Genomic DNA, 22,973 nt, shown 5'->3' on the forward strand with positions numbered 1-22,973 from the left:
CTGAGGTCATCAGTCCCCTAGAACGTAGAACTACTTAAACCTAACTAACCTAAGGACATCACACACATCCATGCCCGAGGCAGGATTCGAACCTGCGACCATAGCGGTCGCGCGTTTCCAGACTGTAGCGCCTAGAACCGTTCGGCCACACCGGCCGGCGCAATATGCCAAAAGTGAATATTAAAGCTTCAATAATTTTACGTTGAACAATGCACTGATGACCTAGAACATTATGACCGCCTGTTGAATAGCTCGTCTGCCCGTCTTTGGAACGAAATAAATCTCTGATTCTGCGTATAGGGATCCGACAGTTTGTTGGTAGGTTTGTGGAGCCATGTGCCATTAGATGGCTACGCACAGGTCACGCAATTCGTGTAAATAAAGGGCTGCTGATTGGCGTACTCGGTGATAGTGGCCGATCGCGACCCACATGGGCTCCATCAGGCGAATTTGGTCGCCGAGATATCAACGTGACTTTACTACAATGCCCCTCAAACCACTGTAGCACGGTTCTGGCACCGAGACACAGACAACAATAATGCTGAAATCTGACATCGTCGTCGTGGAAGACATTAAGCATGAAGGCATGCAAGCGATTTGTAGCTGCCAGCGTGTCTTAGATTACTGTCACAGATCCCATTCAAGCGCAGAAGAATGTCTCCCATAGCACAGCACTGCTCTCACCAGCCTGCTTCTTTGGCGTGCTGCATATTTCGAGCCGCCGTTCACCTCGATGACGGCGTTTGTGGAGACGACCATCGATCTAGTGTAGCAAAAATGTGATGCACCTGAAAAGCCGATAGGTTTCCATTGATCGACGGTCGAATCCCGATGGTCCCTCGCCCATTGCAGACGTAATTGACGAAGTGTTTGGGACAACATGTGAACACGGAGGAGTGGTCTGATGCGACTCTCCATGTTAAACAATGTACAATGAACGGTGCCCTCCGAAACACTTGTGCACGAACCAGCATTGTGCTCTTTCGGCAGAGATGCCACAGATTACCATCTATCCTACACTGCTGACCATTAAAATTGCAACACCACGAAGATGACGTGCTACAGACGCGAAATTTAACCGACAGGAAAAAGATGCTGTGATATGCAAATGATTAGCTTTTCAGAGCATTCACGCAAGGTTGGCGCCGGTGGCGACACCTACAACGTGCTGATATGAGAAAAGTATCCAACCGATTTCTCATACTGGAACAGCAGTTGACTGGCGTTGCCTGGTGAAACGTTGTTGTGATGCCTCGTGTAAGGAGGAGAAATGCGTACCATCACGTTTCCGACTTTGATAAAGGTCGCATTGTAGCCTATCGCGATTGCGGTTTATCGTATCGCGACATTGCTGCTCGCGTTGGTCGAGATCCAATGACTGTTAGCAGAATATGGAATCGGTGGGCTTAGGAAGATAATACGGAACGCCGTGCTGGATCCCAACGGCCTCGTATCACTAGCAGTCGACATGACAGGCATCTTATCTGCATGGTTGTAACGGATCGTGCAGCCACGTCTCGATCCCTGAGTCAACAGATGGGGACGTTTGCAAGACAACAACCGTCTGCACGAACAGTTCGACGACGTTTGCAGCAGCATGGACTATCAGCTCGGAGACCATGGCTGCGGTTACCCTTGACGCTGCATCACAGACAGATGCGCCTGCTATGGTGTACTCAAAGACGAACCTGGGTGCACGAATGGCAAAACGTCATTTTTTCGGATGAATCCATGTTCTGTTTACTGCATCATGATGGTCGCAGCCGTGTTTGGCGACATCGCGGTGAACGCACATTGGAAGCGTGTATTCGTCATCGCCATACTGGCGTATCACCTGGCGTGATGGTATGGGGTACCATTGGTTACACGTCTCTGTCACCTCTTGTTCGCATTGACGGCGCTTTGAACAGTGGACGTTACATTTCAGATGTATTACGACCTGTGACTCTACCCTTCATTCGATCCCTGCGAAATCCTACATTTCAGCAGGATAATGCACGACCGCATGTTGCAGGTCCTGTGCGGGCCTATCTGGATACAGAAAATGTTCGACTGCTGTCCTGGCCAGCACATTCTCCACATCTCTCACCAATTGAAAACGTCTGGTCAATGGTGGCCGAGCAACTGGCTCGTCACAATACGCCAGTCACTACTCTTGATGAACTGTGGTATCGTACTGAAACTGCATGGTTAGCTGTACCTGTACACGCCATCCAGGCTCTGTTTGACTCAATGCCCAGGCGTATCAAGGCCGTTATTACGGCCAGAGGTGGTTGTTCTGGGTACTGATTTCTCAGGATCTATGCACCCAAATTGCGTGAAAACGTAATCGCATGTCAGTTCTAGTATAATATATTTGTCCAATGAATACCCGTTTATCATCTGCATTTCTTCTTTGTGTAGCAATTTTAATGGCCAGTAGTGTTCTTTACAGAGCATACAAGCCTCCAAACCTCATGTTCTGTGAAGAGTCGTGGACATCCCACCATTTAGCGCCTAGAAGTAGTTTCACTGTCCTTCTACCTCTCATACTCGTTCACAGGCTCTGCGTAATAGTGATTTGCTCTTTGTTAAAGTCGCTTATCTCAGTGAATTCTCCCATTTGCACACCATATCTTCGCTAGGACGATCCGCAGTCCGTGTCTGCTCCTCTTACGTACCTTTGTTACCGTGTCACGTGCCTGCAACGCCACCGGGCGGCACCAACGTCGTGGTCATAATGTTTTGACTTACCAGTGTACTTTGAACAGCAGCTTACAGTGTTACAGGACGTCGCTTTTCTGTTTTAGGGCAGTGTACGTACCAGGGGTAGTGGTAGCCGTCTGAGTAGCCGCAGTGGTGTCCCTGGCGACAGCAGTAGTCCCAGGCGCCCGCGTCGCCGCCCTCCAGTTCGCAGGACCAGAAGCCGCCCGCCACGTTCAGGCTGCAGAACGTCCCACGCCGGCACGGCTGCCCCGACACCGTGAACCGACTCCACGTGTCCGAGCCGCCCGTGTGCGCTGAAAATGTATCAGTGCGCACTTAGGCTTTGACCTCAGTTGCGTGGACGAGGGCTTCTGTAAAGTAATGCCTCCGAATTTATGAGAAAACTCTTAAAGCTTTTTGAATAAAAAAAGACATTAACATCTTTATTCTTTATGTTTGTATACTTATTTCTCAACATAGTCACCCTGGCAACGAACAAACGTCTCCCAACGAGAGACCAGTTTGTTGATACTGTCCCTGTAGAATGTTTGTCTTCGTTGACGGAGCCACAACCTCACCTCTGCTTGCACTACTTCAGCACTGTCAAAGCGAAGTCCTCGAAGCTGATCTTTCAGTTTTAGAAACAGATGACAACGGGAAGGGGCCCAGTCGGAGCTGTATGGATGATGGTCGGTGACAGTGAACCCAGTGCGTCGGATTGATGTAGATATCGCTGCGGTCTGAGGCGCCTTGCCACGGTTCGCGCGGCTACCTACGTTAGAGGTTCGAATCCTTCCTTCACTCTGGAACCGCGCGACAGCTACGGTCGCAGGTTCGAATCCTGCCTCCGGCATGTATGTGTGTGATGTCCTTAGGTTAGTTAGGTTTAAGTAGTTCTAAGTTCTAGGGGACTGATGACCTCAGATGTTAAGTCCCATAGTGCACAGAGCCATTTGAACCATTAGAATCGTCCTTGGAGCATGGGTTTGTGTGTTGTCCTTAGTGTCAGTTAGTTTAAGTTAGATTAAGTAGTGTGTAAGTCTAGGGAACGATGACCTTCGCAGTTTGCTCCCATAGGAACTTACCAAACATTTCCAAAAAGATATCGCTGCGCTCGTGCGTGGTCTAGGACTTCGACGCTGAAGGAGAGACTGCTCCATGTGCAGACTAACTCTTCTGCGGTTAAAAACTAGATTACAGCACGATGTTCCTCAAGGACCGACAACTACTATGTGATCAAAAGTATTCGTACACCTGGCTGAAAATGACTTACAAGTACGTGGCGCCCTCCATCGGTAATGCTGAATTCATTGTGGTGTTGGCCTACCCTTAGCTTTGATGACAGCTTCCACTCTCGCAAGCATACGTTCAGTGAGGAGCTGGAAGGTTTCTTGGGGAATGGCAGCCTGTTTTTCACGAAGTGCTGCACTGAGGAGAGGTATCTATGTCGGTCGGTGAGCCCTGGCAAGAAGTCGGCGTTCCAAAACATCCCAAAGGTGTTCTACAGGATTCAGGTCAGTATCCTGTGCAGGCCAGTCCATTACAGGGATGTTATAGTCGTATAATCACTCCGCCACAGGCCGTGCATTATGAACACGTGCTCGATCGTGTAGAAAGGTGCAATCGCCATCCCCGAATTGCTCTTAAACAGTTGGAAGCAAGAAGGTGCTTAAAACATCAATGTAGGCCTCTGCTATGATAGTGCCACGCAAAACAACAAATGGTGCAAGCCCTCTCCATGAGAAACAGGACCATATCATAACACCACCGCCTCCGAATTTTACTGTTGGCACTACACACGCTGGCAGATGACGTTCACCGGAATTTCGCCATACCCACGCCCTGCCATAGGATCGCCACAATGTGTACCGTGATTCGTTACTACACACAACGTTTTTCCACTGTTCAATCGTCCAATGTTTACACTCCTTACTCCAAGCAAGGCGTCGTTAGGCATTTACCGGCGTGATGTGTGGCGTATAAGCAGTCGCTCGGCGATGAAATCTAAGTTTTCTCTCCTCCCGCCTAACTGTCATAGTACGTGCAGTGGATCCTGATGCAGTTTGGCATTCCTGTATAATGGTCTGGATAGATGCCTGCCTATTACACATTACGACACTCTTCAACTGTCGGCGGTCTCTGTTTGTCAACAGACGAGGTCGGCCTGTACGCTTTGTGCTGTACGTGTCCTTTCACGTTTCCACTTCACTATCACATAGGAAACAGTGGACCTATGGATGTTTAGGAGAGTGGAAATCTCGCGTGCACACGTATGACACAAGTGACACCCAATAACCTGACCACATTCGAAGTCCGTGAGTTCCGCGGAGCGCCCCATTCTGCTCTCTCACGATGTCTAATGACTACTGAGGTCGCTGATATGAAGTACGTGGCAGTGGGTGCCAGCACAAAGCACCTAATATGAAAAACCTATGTTTTTGGTGGTGTACGGATACTTTTGATCACGTAATGTACTTAAGTACACACTGCCATGTTACTCGCTACAATTTGGAGTCCTCTAGCGGCAGAGGGTTACAAACTGCGTCAGCGAAGCGGGAAAGTCGACCGAGTAATACGCGTGACATGTAATACCTCAACCTATATTGAGAACAGAATAAAATATTCGGACAATTTACTTTTCAGCACGTATAATGCATTTGGGTTTCGAACATAGTGCAAAATGAAACAACAAGTTTACTATTAACTGTCAGTAAGTCACGGTAAAGCCTAACCAACGATGTTCGCATTAGAGCGAACATAATGCTGTGAACGACCCCTTAAACATAAAGAAAACAAATGACATTGATTTGAGCTTAAAGAGAGAATATGACACCGTTAAATCAAACATAGAGGTACCTCTGTAGTTTGTGTAACAAACATAAAATTTACAAGAATGAATATTGATTCGCACTTCAAGTGGTGTGAATGCACCAAGACACTTGCAGATAGAATGTCATCACCATGTTATGCCCTTAGACTTCTATTATCAGCGTCTGACAGGCGGTGTCTTAGGTATATACTTTTCATACGTTCATTCCGTCCTGAGTGATGGAATTCTTTTCTGGGGCACAAATGCGCAAAATAGGAACACGGTTTTCATATTACACAAAAAGGCCATACGAATATCAACCTAAAATAGTAATAGATCTCACTGTAAGGTATTGTTCAAAACGTTGAGGATTTAACTGCACCATGAGAGTACATTTATCAATCAGTTATGCACGTTAAAAATAATATTCATAACTACTGCACAAACAACTCTGTTCATGACTGGGGAGGACGATACAGACAGCATTTACATTTACCGATAAAAATGAAAATAAAACTCAAACCAACGTTTTATACCGTGGAGAAAACTACACAATAAATCTTCCAAGGAGATTAAAGACATTATTAAAACAAACATATTTAAGCCGGTCGTTAAACAGTTCCTCGTAAGCAGTATATATTCGACACAGTAAAAGATTACTTAGATAACACAGAGTAGTAATTAGTTGTAATAGTAATAATAATGTTATATTAATAATATTTCAAATTATATCAGGCGATGCAAAGGCAATCAGATTAGCAAATGAGAAACTAAAAGTAATAGATGAGTTTTGCTATTTGGGCAGTAAAATGACTGGTGATGACCTAATTGGAGAGGATATAAAATGTAGACTGGCAATGGTAAATAAAGCGTCTTTGAAAAAGAGAAATTTGTTGAGGGGAAACTCTACCCTAAAACTTCAATTTTTTTCAAAAAACTGTTAATAGCTGTTTCACATCTTTGGAGTGTTTACCCTGTTGTGGCGTAACAAGACAGCCACGCCACTCGGAAGTAGCCGAAATGCACGCGTTACACACGCCGGCTGGCGTGAGGTCTGAAACAGGATACGTAATGAATGCTATAAAGAAAAGTACGTAGCTGCTGTAATACTTAACTTTAATCCATCATTGTGGTACATCGCTCTTGATGATACAAATGAGACTCTCTCCAGAAATGGTTAATGGCGCCTTGCTAGGTCGTAGCCATGGACTTAGCTGAAGGCTATTCTAACTGTCTCTCGGCAAATGAGAGAAAGGCTTCGTCTGTGTAGTCGCTATCAAAGTCGTCGTACAACTGGGGCGAGTGCTCGTAAGTCTCTCTAGACCTGCCATGTGGTGGCGCTCGGTCTGCAATTACTGACAGTGGCGACACGCGGGTCCGACATGTACTAATGGGCCGCGGCCGATTTAAAGCTACCACCTAGCAAGTGTGGTGTCTGGCGGTGACACCACATACCCTTAGATACTAAAAAACCTTTCGCTATAGTCGAATTACCAGTAGGTACTAGAAACATTCGAAACATGGACTACATGAGGCACATCGGCAGCTGTTGAAGTGATCAACATAGTACCTGTCCATCAAAGGCTTGCATCTGATGCGTTACTGTCAAGATGCACCGATGACTGACACAAAATGCAAATGGAAATTCTCGCAGTGTCATTTGGTCCAAGTTTACCAAAGAAAAAAAGATAAAAGGAAAAAAAAACAGATACTTCTGGGTCTTATAAAAGGTGTTCAGCATGGGCTGTTTGAAGAAAGCAGGAGTCCCACTCTCCTGTATCATACTCCCAGAAAAAAGATCTACTTATCTAGACATCAACGATGGAATAAGCAGACCACAAGATGCTGACTGGAGAAGGAGAAATTCTATAAAAAGGCTATCTTGGTCTTGAAACTACACGTAGAAAAGCCTTACAAGAACAGGAAGGGAAAACGTATAGTGCGGGTGAATTTTATCCTTAATATTGAGCAATCTCAACTAAATTTTTGCAGAAGGTAGTTTTGAGGTATTTGCATGTTTCTATGCATTAATATGATCGAAAAAGTAGTTTTTCTATTTTATAATCACATTTATATACCGATAATTAACGAAAATATAAGTTTGAAACTTGAAACAAATACTGAGAATAAACTAATAAAAAAATCAAATGGCTCTGAGCACTATGGGACTTAACTTCTGAGGTGATCAGTCCCCTATAACTTAGAACTACTAAAACCTAACTAACCTAAGGACATCACACACATCCATGCCCGAGGCAGGATTCGAACCTGCGACCGTAGCGGTCACGCGGTTCCAAACTGAAGCGCCTAGAACCGCACGGCCACATCGGCCGGCTATAAACTAATAACATTTTTCGTAAATTAATGCACAGAACTATTGAACATCCCTGTGAATGCACCTAAAAAATCTGGAATGGGAAAACTGAGGTCTGCGTACCAAAAGCTGGTTTTCGAAAGTGCTACTAAAATCATATTAAAAATTCAAAACTCCAAAACCGATGAAGATCTGCACGTCAACGTTTGGGTGTTGCTACATCTTTATGTGACAGACATTATTTTAAAATTTGGTTACAATAGGAAAACAGAACAAAAATTAAATTTTTAGGTGGAGTCTCCCCTTAACACCCAATACAGATTTAAGTTTTAGGAATTCTTTTCACAAGGTATTTGTCTGGAGTGTAGCCTTGTATGGAATTGAAACGTGGACTATAAACAGATCAGACAGGAAAGGAATAGAAACCTATTTCTGAACTCAATATTTCACTCTCTATAGAAGCACGTTAATTCAGTTTTTCAGGCAAGCATATGGAATCTTGAGATACAAAAAATGAAGACTAAAACCATAGGTACGGTCCTGATGTCAGATGATGGTATGTATATTATTATATTCTGAAATAATTTGTGTATAGTGTGTGTCGTTTGTGCAGTGACTCAGATTATACTGTCCGCCTTTATTGCTTTAATTTTTTTCTAAAACGACCGGTTTCGATTCTTTATGAACCATCCTCAGGTCTGTAGATAAAAAGAACATAGGCCCCCTACCTAACAAACACATTTTAGTGTTTTATTTCCCGATATTTGCCTAACTTCTGTCAATGCCTGACATGACACAAATTATGCAAACATTGATATATTGTCTTCGGAGAAAAGGCATTCTTCTTCTCATTGGACGCATTAAGAACATTCTCAGTAAAGACATGGCACACGGAGGGATAGTACGCTGGATCAAATTTGGTAGGGTACATGCCTCCGCGCCTGTAATATCGGCTATCACATGCTCACGAAATCCCACTTGTTCTGGTACCCAACAGCATGACACCTCTATCCACTGTCTATGTAACTGGGACAGGGCGTACTGCATATTCTGGACAATGGGTAGCCTGTAAAGCGCAGAGAACCGAAACAGATGAGGAATTTCATCCATGATCACGTCTCATCTGATCTACTGTCCTCAAAATCACATACCCCAACTGTCCAAAACGTTTAAAGACTGAATTAACAAAAAACTGAGAAAAGTTAAGATGATGGTTTTAATGCGTCAAGTGTTTTACATGGTCTCCCCCCACTTGAATACAAAGCGCAGAACATTCATACAACCACGTCAAACTATCAGGAAAGTCCTTTACGATGTCGTTCAATTCGCGTGTCACATTGGCTTGAATGTCAGTTGCGTCGTCAATTTTATGCATTTTGACAATATGTGGTAGCTTTGTATTGATAAAAACACGTCTTATAACTTGTGACGATTTTTTCCAGACGAGAATCGTTCGCCTTTTGCATTTCAATATGGCAGCGGCAGGCGTCCACGCGTCATTGTTTTCCTTCCGCAATCAAGGTGTGCGTTACAAACTTTACACACGCTTTTCTCGTCTTCTAAACATTCTGGAAAATGTCTTGAACATTTCATTTAGAGATGTTGCTCGATTGCGATTTGTGAGTCAACGACGTTGACACTCGATGCCACCAAGCGAGGTGGCACAGTGGTTAGCACACTGGACTCGCATTCGGAAGGACGACGGTTCAAAACCACGTCCGGCCAACCTGATTTAGGTGTTCCGTGATTTCCCCAAACCGCTTCAGACAAACGCCGGGATGGCTCCTTTGAAAGGGCACGGCCGACTTCCTTCTCCACCCTTCCCTAATCCGATGGGACCGATACCTCGCTGTTTGGTCCTCTCCCCCAAATCAATCAACTACTCTACGCCCGCGCGCCCACTACTGTACTGTCTGCCTACATCTGACTAGAGTTTGGTTCTGCCAAAAAACTACGGTTTGCTAGTTTTGTGCAGTACATAAATGAAGACGTAAATGGTAGGATTATCAGTAGTATTGGTAGCATTGGTAGTGAAAGAAACATTGTGCTGTTTCTCGGCACTCACCAGGACGGAATACTGTAGAAGAAAATTAATTTTGGTTTCGTGACAATGAAAGTAGTCACATGGTGTTCAGAAACATTTGCCCACCATGAGCGAGATTTACCTGTGACAACAGCGTGAACTCATTACATTCGGTGTTGAGTAACGGGGTACCTATGCCCGTCCGGTTAGCCGTGCGCTCTAACGCACGGCTTTCCGGATTGGGAAGGAGCGCCTGGTCTCCAGCACGAATCCGCCCGGCGGACTTGTGTCGAGGTCCGCTGAGCCGGCCACTCTTTGGATGGTTTTTAGGCGGTTTTCCATCTGCCTCGGTGAATGTGGGCTGGTTCCCCTTATTCCGCCTCAGCTACTCTATGACGGCGATTGCTGCGCAAATAAGTTCTCCACGTACGCGTACACCACCATCACTCTACCACACAACATAGGGCTTACACTCGTCTGGTGTGAGACGTTCCCTGGGGAGGTTCACGGGGGACCGAACCTTACAATAACCCTGAAAGAGTGGTTCGGTGTGGGGCGGCGGTGGGGTGAAGTGAACTGCGGTAGTCGTCGTGGCGTTGTGGACCACTGTGGCTGCGGTGGAGACGGAGCCTCTCCGTCGATTCTAGGCCCCTGGTTAACAAACAGAACAATACAATACATACAACGTGGTACCCATAGCATGGTGGCTAAGTTGCTCATACCCAGGAAAATTGAGTGGAACGCTTTCCTCCAGTATTGGGTCTCTAACATCGATAACGAGGCTCCTGAAGCATTAACAGCTCTAGCCGCGCGGGATTAGCCGAGCGGTCTAGTGCGCTGCAGTCATGGACTGTGCGGCTGGTTCCGGCGGAGGTTCGAGTCCTCCCTCGAGCATGGGTGTGTGTGTTTGTCATTAGGACAATTAGGTTAAGTAGTGTGTAAGCTTAGGGACTGATGACCTTAGCAGTTAAGTCCCATAAGATTTCACACACATTTGAACATTTTTTGAACAGCTCTAGCGACGACTTTGTCTTCGTCTGTCAGAAGTTGATAATCTGGCGTTCGAGAGACTAGACTTCTCCTGAGCTGAAGTCGCAGACATAATAGACATCGACGTTTCAATAGTTGTTTTACAACTGGTTCTCGAATTTTTTCCCAATCTCAGTAAAGGTTCCTGAGCTATATGTTTACTAGACTGTGGACAGAATCTACACTTCTGGATGTTATCTTGTAGACGAGTAGCCACTGCTTTATGATATACGTATGGTTCCACAGTACTCACATGTGGATTATCTTGTTTTCGATGGTCCTTGTATTGTGTGCTTCCAAATGATGACGCATGCTGAAGAAAGTTGGTCGCTTACTAATTTTCTGTAGGTCACGTGGTCCTTCATATGTCCTCATTCAATTTCTACACAGTTCAACGCTTCCGGTTTCGAAGGGAAGAGTAAGACATGATCACACACGTAAACAAGGCTGTCGAAATGAGGTAAGGCCCGACAGATATGCAACACACCTGATGTACTACAGGTAATGCGGGTAGCATCTTAACTGCTGAAGTCCATTAGGAGAAGTACCGTGGTCTACGGTTACTTATGGTAGCCTACAGTAGTTTTACAGCTCTACAATTGACTGCTCGAACGCACATTTGTTGTTTACAGTTCTCAATTCAAGATAAACACTGCAGTTACTGCACTGACGTCGTCTTTACACCACGAATAAAATCAGTCTCGGAACTCTATGGACGGACGATGCAGATGCCAGCATGAAATGCATAGTGCACATGTTTATGTAAACGCAACACTTTTTCAGGAATTTACCGCTGTTGTCAGGTGCTTAGTGATCTATACTCCCATAAATTAAACGTCTCCATCTGTTTTGTTTTGCATTTTTTGCAGTAGTCTCTCATATACCAACATAATGTCAAATTTTTGTGTTCTAGTGGCAAAGTACGAGTCTGGAGACTGTACGGTTGCAGGATCGAACTCCAGTCAGACACCGGAATTTTTCAGTCTTCCTTTATATGCACCTTCATCTCTCAATGATGTGAAAAAATGCCAGGAACGACACGTGATTCGGATTCCACGTTAAACTGTAGGTCCCTTTCGCTGATAGGATTACTCGGGTAGGTTAAGGGGCTCCGGAAAGGCTCAAAATCATGAAAAGTTCAATTTTTACTTTTTTGCGTTTTCTGAATCTGCAGACTATTACCTTTTAATAGATATATAATTTATTCAATTAAGAAGAATACAACTATTTTTAAATTGTTTTTGAAATGTGTTCTACATGGGCGTGACCCACTGTGGCGCTGTTAAACTACTGTCAAATGGTGTTATTATTAACTAATTATTAATAATTATTATTAATTATAATAATAATAATAATAATAATAATAACTGAATTGTTGAAAAAGTGTATTCATGGAAAAACTCAAAACCCCAATGAAAGTGTAAATAGTGTTATATGGTCGAGAATCCCCAAGACTGTATTTGTTGGAATAGAAACATTTCACTTTGGTGTGTATGATGCTGTTGCGAGTTTCAATGATGGCAACATTGTAAGGTGCAAGGTATTTAGAAATATGGGAATGAAGATAGGTTGTAACATGGTACGAGCGATGCTTGCTTTAGACAAGGAACGCCTTCGGGCTGCAGACAGGGCTGTAAAGAGTCTAGAAATACAAGCAAGAGTAAACAGGAGGAGGAACAAGAGGAAGCTGGAGGAGGAGTTTGCAGAGGATGAAGATAATCCATCCTATGGACCTGGAATGCACTAAAAAGTTAATCCAATCTTTGTCGCTCGATTCCCAAAACTTTTATTTTCTCATACTAATTACATGTTTTCTAAGGATCTTCCAAACATATTTGTTTCAAACTTTCAGTAAATGTTACACAGTACCTTCTGCATAATTTAACACAGCCTTTTTCCAAAAAACTGTATATTTTAGAATATATAAATAAAAAACTGCAAAAAAATGTTGTGAATTTTCATTACAATTGAAAAAAAATCATCTTTAATAACTGAACTAAAATTTTGTAAAATCCCTGTGTTAAGTTGTAGCCCATATTCCAATAAATAATCTGTAAAAAGTTCAACTTCCTACCTCAAATACTTTGTGAGGAAAGATGTAATTTATAAGCGTTATTTTAACATTGCAAGTATAGGGCGTTCCGGAGCCCCTTAAGGAGCTGCAAGTCGCCGAAGTGGCGACCAATTAAAAGAACTTGCAAACATGAAGCTGAACATCACTCTTGAGTGACTGTTAGCCAATAATGCCATACAAATCTACTTCTACTTTCCCTGCATACCACTTTTAGTGGTCTGCAAGTGCCGTCAGTACGGAACTTCCAGAGGTATTAATATGATTTCTCGGACTAATCAACAAGGTGCGGCACGTTGCTCTGTAACATGGTCATGTTAAGTAACGATGGCATGCAAATGAAGCAGGGTACTAGATGTGTGTAGCGAACTCGTGTGAGTCGGACTCGCTCCCCATTCACTTTTCTCGCACCGCAGCTTCACTCGGCTGTCAGTTACTCACTCGCCTTCATAAGGGCGAGCATACGCCAAGTGACTCAACAGGTGCGCTATCACACGGACGTCTAAAGCCCGTTTTACACGAGCGACTTTCATGTCGATATCGACTGCTCGAAGTGCGTGTGCCTTTCGTGCCTGCATGTAAATCAGCAGCCAACCGCGATGTGTGTGTGTCCATGACGTCAGTGAGCTACGGTTAGTGTGCAGCGTGGAATTCTAAATTTCAGAGAATGCTGCACACTGCGCAGGCGCAGAAACAAAGGACTATGGCAGCGTCTGCTAACATCGGAAGTTAACCTTTTACGTCCGAGCTCACTCCTATTAAAGATATGGACTTCATGCTTTCGTGTCTTCTTCATCTTTACTGTGTTGTTTGCTTTGTTTTCGTGACATATTGAAAAGTTTTATAAGGTCCTGTTTCTTTTCTGCTCGTATTCTCCTACAATACAGACGAAATACATGGAAGGAAAAAGGTATTTACGTGTTCGAGAGAAAACCATACACAATGCATAAATAAGAACGTAAAAGTCGTAGGGAGATGGAAGTATTGGTGCAATTTTGATATCAAATTGATATGAAAATGTCCGCAGCTCGTGGTCATGCGGTAGCGTTCTCACTTCCCACGCCCGGGTCCCCGGGTTCGATTCCCGGCGGGGTCAGGGATTTTCTCGGCCTCGTGATGACTGGGTGTCGCGTGATGTCCTTAGGTTAGTTAGGTTTAAGTAGTTCTAAGTTCTAGGGTACTGATGACCATAGATGTTAAGTCCCATAGTGCTCAGAGCCATTTTTGGTATGAAAATTTAATTGCGTAGGCTTCCGCGGCAAGAGTCAGTCGATATAAAAGTTTTCTGGGTATGGTATCGCGTCATATTGTATAAAACTACTGCTGGAGATCAGTAGACCCAGAAGTAGGCCACTTCAACCATGGCCGAAACGTTGGTTTTCTCCAGCAGCATTTTTATACAATATGACGCGGTATCATACGCAGAAAACTTTCATGTCGATTGATATGCAAATTAATTAAATTGATAAAGTAACTACCTCCCCCTAAGACGCCCACCCCCACTCCCTATTTTCGTTAGCCTGCACCTGCGACCCAACCCTCTACCCCCCGCCACTCCCCTTCCCTCACCTATACTATTGGTGGAAATTTCGAATTCTGACGGGAATTACCAATTTTGGATGGGAATTTCTTTGTCCTAGGGCTGTGATTACGTCCCACCCCACCCCATATCCAGGAATTGCGAGAAATTAAAATTGTCGGTGCCCTTTCTGGGACTCAAACCCTGGTCATTCTGGATGGAAAGCCTAAATGCAGCCAACACATGGGCACTTCTAGGTACAGTTGAGAAATGTTAGGTTAGTGTATTTTATTTATTCTGGTTGGGAAACTGAAGAAAAGATTGGTCCTAATTACGTAATTCATCATACAGATCGGTCTGAATTAAACAACTATCTGCACAGCGCTGCATAAGGACTGCCTAAAATCGCAATACAACTCAATAACTGAAAATGCCATAGAACTGGTGTTATACTGATGCGATAAAATTTCACAGAAACTAGTGGCAGGTGCACTCAAATTCCACCCTTCACATACAAGCTGGCAAGAAAAGGCCTGGGGTGTAAGGTATTATCTTTATTTTCTTTTTTCTTTTTTTGGTGATAAATATATTCAACTGCGTGCACTACACGCCGGAAGCGGCTACAAGGGTAGCGGAGTACATGTGGAGTGCACATGTGGGTTTTTTAGGCCTAGGCCCGACAAGACGCCTCCTGAGACGCGGCAAGGTAGGAGTAGGCAAAATGCAACAGGGAAAAACAATATTAATGTGCTAATAGTAAACTGCAGGAGCGTCTATAGAAAGGGCCCAGAACTGCTCTCATTAATAAACGGTCACAATGCCCATATAGTACTAGAGACAGAAAGTTGGCTGAAACCAGACGTAAACAGTAATGAAATCCTAAACTCAGATTGGAATGTATACCGCAGAGACAGGCTGGGCAGTGAAGGGGGAGCCGTGTTTATAGCGATAAGAAGTGCAATAGTATCGAAGGAAATTGACTGAGATCCGAAATGTGAAATAATTTGGGTGAAGGTCACGGTTAAAGCAGGCTCAGACATGGTAATTGGATGTCTCTATAGGCCCCCTGGTTCAGCAGCTGTTGTGGCTGAGCACCTGAAGGATAATTTGGAAAATATTTCGAGTAGATTTCCCCACCATTTTATAGTTCTGGGTGGAGATTTTAATTTGCCGAATATAGACTGAGAGACTCAAACGTTCATAACAGGTGGCAGGGACAAAGAATCCAGTGAAATAACATATTAGACCTTCTGGTGACAAACAGACCCGAACTATTTGAAACAGTTAACGCAGAACAGGGAATCAGCGATCATAAAGCGGTTACTGCATCGATGATTTCAGACGTAAATAGAAATATTAAAAAAGGTAGGAAGATTTTTCTGTTTAGCAAAATTGACAAAAAGCAGATTACATAGTACCCGACGGCTCAACACAAAAGTTTTGTCTCAAGCACTGATAGTGTTGAGGATCAGTGGACAAAGTTCAAAACCATCGTAAAATATGCGTTAGATGAGTATGTGCCAAGCAAGATCGTAAGAGATGGAAAAGAGCCACCGTGGTACAACAACCGAGTTAGAAAACTGCTGCGGAAGCAAAGGGAACTTCACAGCAAACATAAACATAGCCAAAGCCTTACAGACAAACAAAAGTTACGCGAAGGGAAATGTAGTGTGAGGAAGGCTATGCGAGAGGCGTTCAATGAATTCGAAAGTAAAGTTCTATGTACTGACTTGGCAGAAAATCCTAAGAAATTTTGGTCTTATGTCAAAGCAGTAGGTGGATCAAAACAAAATGTCCAGACACTCTATGACCAAAATGATACTGAAACAGAGGATGAAAGACTAAAGGCCGAAATACTAAATGTCTTTTTCCAAAGCTTTTTCACAGAGGAAGACTGCACTGTAGTTCCTTCTCTAGATTGTCGCACAGATGACAAAATGGTAGCTATCGCAATAGACGACAGAGGGATAGAGAAACAATTAAAATCGCTCAAAAGAGGAAAGGTCGCTGGACCTGATGGGATACCAGTTCGATTTTACACAGAGTACGCGAAGGAACTTGTCCCCCTTCTTGTAGCGGTGTACCGTAGGTCTCTAGAAGAGCGTAGCGTTCCAAAGGATTGGAAAATGGCACAAGTCATCCCCGTTTTCAAGAAGGGACGTCAAACAGATGTGCAGAACTATAGACCTATATCTCTAACGTCGATCAGTTGTAGAATTTTGGAACACGTTTTATGTTCAAGTATAATGACTTTTCTGGAGACTAGAAATCTACTCTGTAGGAATCAGCATGGGTTTCGAAAAAGACGGTCGTGTGAAACCCAGCTCGCGCTATTCGTCCACGAGACTCAGAGGGCCACAGACACGGGTTCACAGGTAAATGCCGTGTTTCCTGACTTCCGCAAGGCGTTCGATACAGTTCCCCACAGTCGTTTAATGAACAAAGTAAGAGCATATGGACTATCAGACCAATTGTGTGATTAGATTGAAGAGTTTGTAAGGTGTCAGGCACATCCAACACCTTCCATGAAAATCCTGACATGATAAGCAAATCCAGTAGTATGTCACATAGCTCCGAATAAATCGTGACATTAAATTAACCAAAGTAATACGAGTAACGAGTGAGCAAATGTAATACCACAGACTAACACAAGAATGCCTAAATGCATGTCATACCTTCCCACCGTGAGGCAGACGCAGTTCCGAGGGGAGAAACGAGAACAGAAGCCGAGAGCAGAACCGTGTTAAGTTAGAAGGCTCTACGATAAGGGACGGTCACCTATGTCGCCAGCTAACCGTTAGGACCATCCCCCAGCCAATGTTAAAAGCTAGAGCCTTAGCGTGAGACTTTTTCGCGCTTCTGTTACGTCAGGACCACCCCCCAGCCCATGTTAAAAGCTAGAGCCCTCCAGAAGAACAGTATAGATCTTACGATAACACAAAAAGGGCCACCCCAGCCGCATGTTTTAGTGTGAGACTTTTTCGCGTCTCTGTTACGTCAGGACCACCCCCCAGCCCATGTTAAAAGATAGAGCCCTCCAGAAGAACAGTATAGATCTTACGATAATGCTAAAAGGACCACACCAGCTGCAAGTTTTAGAGTGAGACTTTTTCGCGTCTCTGTTACGTTGCAAACTTTAAAAACATTGCCCCACCATGAAAAGTATAACGTTTCTTATTGGATGGACAGAATTTTTGTAGGTGGAGCTTAAGGTTAACATTGAGACCCTGATTGATCAGATGAAAACACAGCCAGATAGTTTTTTTAAACCAACTTCGGTAAATTGTAGTAAGGAGAAGTTAGGAGAGAGTTGCTTCCGAGACGGCGGGGTGAGCGGAGCTGCGCCGGCCGCCGCCCCCTGACGAACACCGACAAGGTAATGAACGCACGCGATGTTAGATAAGTAATTAAAGATAATTGAGGGTCACTGTAGACCATTTTGATAGTTTTCTCTCTGGTGAACCTTAATTTAAACCTAGATTATAGATGTGATTTGGCACAGGTCATCCTTCGATCCATTGTAGAACTTGGAAACCCACTCAGGGAATATTCGTTCACATTTTTGTTGAACGCAGTTGGTTTTTACCATCCTGTATTAAAACATTTCATTTTATCAATAGTGTAATTTATAAACAATGTTTTGTGAGTAGAATAAAATTTCCAATGGTAAACTTAACTGCTTTTTCGACGTTATTTTACCAGCTAACTAAAAATAGGAAAGCCTTGAACCCCTTCCACTAAATTTAGTTAGTATTAAGATTCTTTTACAGGGAGTGCAGTGGAGCTGACGCTGAAATAATTAAGTATTTGGTTATATCATCGCTAGTATCACTGAACTCTTCTGAATTCTACATGTCATGTGTGGTCTGATGTCTCCTTACCAGCAACAGGTCCCAGGTTCAAACTAGGCAATTCCCTAAAAAACACGCTCAGAGCGTCGTTGCGCGAAAGTGGTAGGGAGACACGATATAGAACAAACAGACACCACGCAGAATGTTAGAAGTTCCTATATAACAGAATGCAGCATGTCATTCTCAATGGAGAGAAGTCTTCCGAAGTAAGAGTGATTTCAGGTGTGCCGTAGGGGAGTGTCATAGGACCGTTGCTATTCACAATATACATAAATGACCTTGTGGATGAGATCGGAAGTTCACTGAGGCTTTTTGCTGATGATGCTGTGGTGTATCGAGAGGCTGTAATAATGGAAAATTGTACTGAAATGCAGGAGGATCTGCAGCGAATTGACGCATGGTGCGGGGAATGGCAATTGAATCGCAATGTAGACAAGTGTAATGTGCTGCGAATACATAGAAAGATAGGTCCCTCATCATTTAGCTGTAATATAGCAGGTCAGCAACTGGAAGCAGTTAATTCCATAAATTATCTAGGAGTACGCATTAGGAGTGATTTAAAATGGAATGATCATATAATGTTGATCGTCGGTAAAGCAGATGCCAGACTGAGGTTCATTGGAAGAATCCTGAGGAAATGCAATCCGAAAACAAAGGAAGTAGGTTACAGTACACTTGTTCGCCCACTGCTTGAATACTGCTCACCGGTGTGGGATCCGTACCAGATAGGGTTGATAGAAAAGATAGAGAAGATCCAACGGAGAGCAGCGCGCTTCGTTACAGGATCATTTATTAATCGCGAAAGCGTTACGGAGATGATAGATAAACTCCAGTGGAAGACTCTGCAGGAGAGACGCTCAGTAGCTCGGTACGGGCTTTTGTTAAAGTTTCGAGAACATACCTTCACCGAAGCGTCAAGCAGTATTTTGCTCCCTCCTACGTATATCTCGCGAACAGACCATGAGGATAAAATCAGAGAGATTAGAGCCCAAACAGAGGCATACCGACAATCTTTCTTTCCACGAACAATACGAGACTGGAATAGAAGGGAGAACCGACAGAGGTACTCAAGGTACTCTCCGCCACACACCGTCAGGTGGCTTGCGGAGTATGGATGTAGATGTAGATGTAGATGTAGAACTGTCGAGATGCTGGTGTTGGACATAGAGGTGTTTAATAAGTGTATTACCCATAAGCATAGAGCTGAGATTTGTGCCTAGAGCTGTTTGATGTCAGAGTTCGCTACAGACACCTGCTCGAAAATAATCCTGCAGCCCAGGTAATTGAAGCCAATACATGCTACCACAACTGATGGAAAAAATGCATCACTGGTTTAATTACACTGCGAAATTGTCGTGAAAACACCAGCACTCGTAATGTATGGGTCATAATGCAACACATGTACTGGGGAAAATTAGCATCCCAAACGATTGTAGAGGAGACGGTAGTTAAACGTGCACTCTCCTCGCTGTACAATCACAAATTGTCGAAATTTGAGGCCCTCTTACCTCCGCTCATCCTTTCCCTCACTCCATCCACCTGCGGGGACACACAGGCTTTTCAAACTGTGGACTGATATCGCTGAGCGATTCACGGTTTTTCTGCGACAAACAGCCATCCTTTCACGGTCGCTGGCCACACCTGGCCTATCCCCATATCCCCGCCTCCCTCCCTGGACAATGGCAATACCCAGTCTGCCTTGAGGCGACAGTCCTTTGCCAACACAAAAGGGAAGTTTAGCGGGCACCGCCCCATCCCTTTATCTGTGTTGAGAGACCACACATGCTGATCCACACCCACACCGCCGTTCTGCGATGGAGAACAATTGTATTTAACGTCAGTTCAACTCTTATAATCGACGATCTATTAAAAAAGAGAACACAATCACGACGATAATAAATATCCTCTTTCAACAGAAGTAGGCACAGTTCATTTTGTTTTAGTTTCATGAAAAAAGTGGTTTGTTCATTATGGCAAGTACCATTTTACCAATGCGAAGCTATATCACACTGGCGTTTACAAAACAAATCGTGAGAGCCTGTCTTGTAATAGTACCTCCTACTAGATGTTACTTCGTCTCTCTTCTTCTGCTTCATCGAATGCATGCTTACATTTGACATTTTTGCTCCATAACTCCCCTCTACTGACATGTCTGTAAAGTATCTAATCATGTATCAGATTCTTGTGTTCTAGTTTTGTAAGCAATTTGATTATCACAGCCTGTTTCACGCAATCTACCCATATCTCGGAAAAAAACACTATCATTTCTAGGTCCCATAACGAGCTATAATTCAAGTGGTGTCTACTTCACTGTTATAGTTTAGAAAGTATGAAATAACACAGGACTTGCGATAACACCTGTTTTTTAAACATGAACTCGTTACAATAATTATAAAAACAACCGTGATTCCATGAGAATGGATAGCAGCCAATTTTTATTAGTTTTATGAGCAAAATGGGTGTAGTTTTGAGAGTATTATCTGCATCAAAACTAAACAGTTATACCATTCCTTATAGCAGAACCTCCTATAAGATTTTATCACGTCTCTCTCTTCTGATATATCGAAAAACAAATAGTGTCTGCATGTTGACATCGAACGTATTACATATACATGTACTGCCCCATTGGAGCACATTGCTAGTGCTCGAAGTCACAAAGACAAATCTGCATAAATTTTTGTCAGTTCGCTACGGTCGCAGGTTCGAATCCTGCCTTGGGCATGGATGTGTGTGATGTCCTTAGGTTAGTTAGGTTTAAGTAGTTCTAAGTTCTAGGGGACTGATGACCTCAGATGTTAAGTCCCATAGTGCTCAGAGCCATTAGAACCATTTTTCTCAGTTGTACTGGAGGAAGACCATATCCAACAGACTATCAATCACAAGAGAGGGTTACCTTATTGGTCCTTCATAAACAGTTTAATACATTGTTTTTTCGGCTGTAATACATCGAAGCAGTCTATGACTACAGTTTTGTACACCGGCATATACTTTGTCTTTCTACAATGACATAGAGGTCTGCGTCAGGTGCTAAAACGATATTAACTCGTTTCCATCCTTTGGCTCTCACAGAAAGCTGAACATCGCATGGTGTAAACTATGCATCTCCCACAACACACAGGTCGGCAGAAATAAAACACAGAGGCGATGTTTCTCAATGACAAAAATGTGAAAGACGTCGCCACATGTGGAAACGGGAAGAGTTTGTGGCATTGTAGAGCGATTACAACAGCTATCCGATGGTGATGACTTATACAGTTAATCTCATCTTCCACAGTGACAGGGTAGCTGATGTCTCGGTGTTGTGTTTTGACGAGCATTCTTTCCTCATTTTGCATGTACATGATTACTGTTGCGGTGTTGACCATCCCCAGAAGGTGACGTTTACAACACATGTGAGGCTGTAGAACTAAAAAGAGATACTGTTATCTTATGGGTGAAAAAAAAATAAAAACATGTGGAGGGCATCGCAGCAAATGAAAAAAAAAAAATTGGAAATTTGTGGTAAGGTCTTATGGGACCAAACTGCTAAGGTCATCGGTCCCTAAGCTTACACATTACTTATTCTAACTTAAACTAACTTACGCTAAGGACAACACACACCCATGCCAGAGGGAGGACTCGAACCTCCGACGGGGGCAGCGGCACAGACCGTGACAAGGCGCCTCAGACCACGTGGCTACCCCACATGGTGCAAATGGAAATAGAACGAGTCTGCAGCATTGAGGAACACTTCCAAACAACTGTCTGAAGATGATGATCTGTACATTTAATTCCATGCTCCAACTGTGACAAGTAGCAGATATCCCATGTTCTGCCAAGGCTCCCTCCATGTCGACCAAGTAGTGTCAGTGAGTCATTATGTGGTAATCAACAGTATACCAGTGGACGGACAGGATCGGAAAACACTGTTGATATGGAAAGATTTACTGTAATACACACAGTTGACAATGTGATCAATTTTTGCAATTGTACCAGTTGTTCCATGATTTCAACACAAGCCAATGACACAGCGGAATGCTTCCCAGTTTCTGCATCATCGCTAAATCACTCCTTCACTACTTTGCAAGTATCATATACTAGACTGAAAATGCAGATAGAGGACTGTGCAGTACATCCATTCGGTCATATACAGCAAAGTACACCAGTTGTTCCGTAATTTCAACGCCAGCCAATGACACAGTAGAATGATTCCCAGTTTCTGTATCATCTCTAAATCACTCCTCCACTACTTTTCAGCTACACTATATTCGACTGCAAATGCAGATAGATGACTGTGCAGTACATTCATTCGACCGAACACACCAAAGTATACCCGATAGCGTCCAATACCGGTGCAATTAGATTATCTACACGTTTCCAGTGCATCGATCATAGTGCAGAATTTACGATTACAACTGGGCATCTTTCCCTGTGTCGATGGGTGTCACAGAGCATTCTCGCATTCGTATGAAACAGTCGGAGATTGACAGATCCCTCCCACATTGTTCTTGACCAATCTTTCCTGCAGCACCAATCTTACCCACGGCACCCATCCAGATGCACAAGATCCCTCCAGATGCGTGCGTGTCGAGGAGGGTAGCGCCTCTTATCTGTGTATAGTAGACATGAGAGTGCTGCAGTGATATAACAGACAGTTAGGATGAAATGTATGGTTTATACATGATGGAGCTAC

The 22,973-nt window shown here is 43.7% G+C and overlaps 1 protein-coding gene across 2 annotated transcripts in view; it reads right to left on the bottom strand.

Annotated features, from left to right (window-relative positions):
* The window catches only part of LOC126184867 (uncharacterized), a 516,759-nt gene that overhangs the window by 21,946 nt on the left and 471,840 nt on the right, over window positions 1-22,973 (bottom strand). For both annotated transcript variants that reach the window (XM_049927486.1, XM_049927487.1), the window contains one exon: window positions 2,804-2,999. In XM_049927486.1, coding sequence (XP_049783443.1) covers window positions 2,804-2,999 — 196 coding nt within the window. The remainder of the gene's footprint in view (window positions 1-2,803; window positions 3,000-22,973) is intronic.

The sequence above is a fragment of the Schistocerca cancellata genome, chromosome 4, assembly GCF_023864275.1.
Source record: "Schistocerca cancellata isolate TAMUIC-IGC-003103 chromosome 4, iqSchCanc2.1, whole genome shotgun sequence".
In the NCBI taxonomy this organism is placed as follows: domain Eukaryota; kingdom Metazoa; phylum Arthropoda; class Insecta; order Orthoptera; family Acrididae; genus Schistocerca; species Schistocerca cancellata.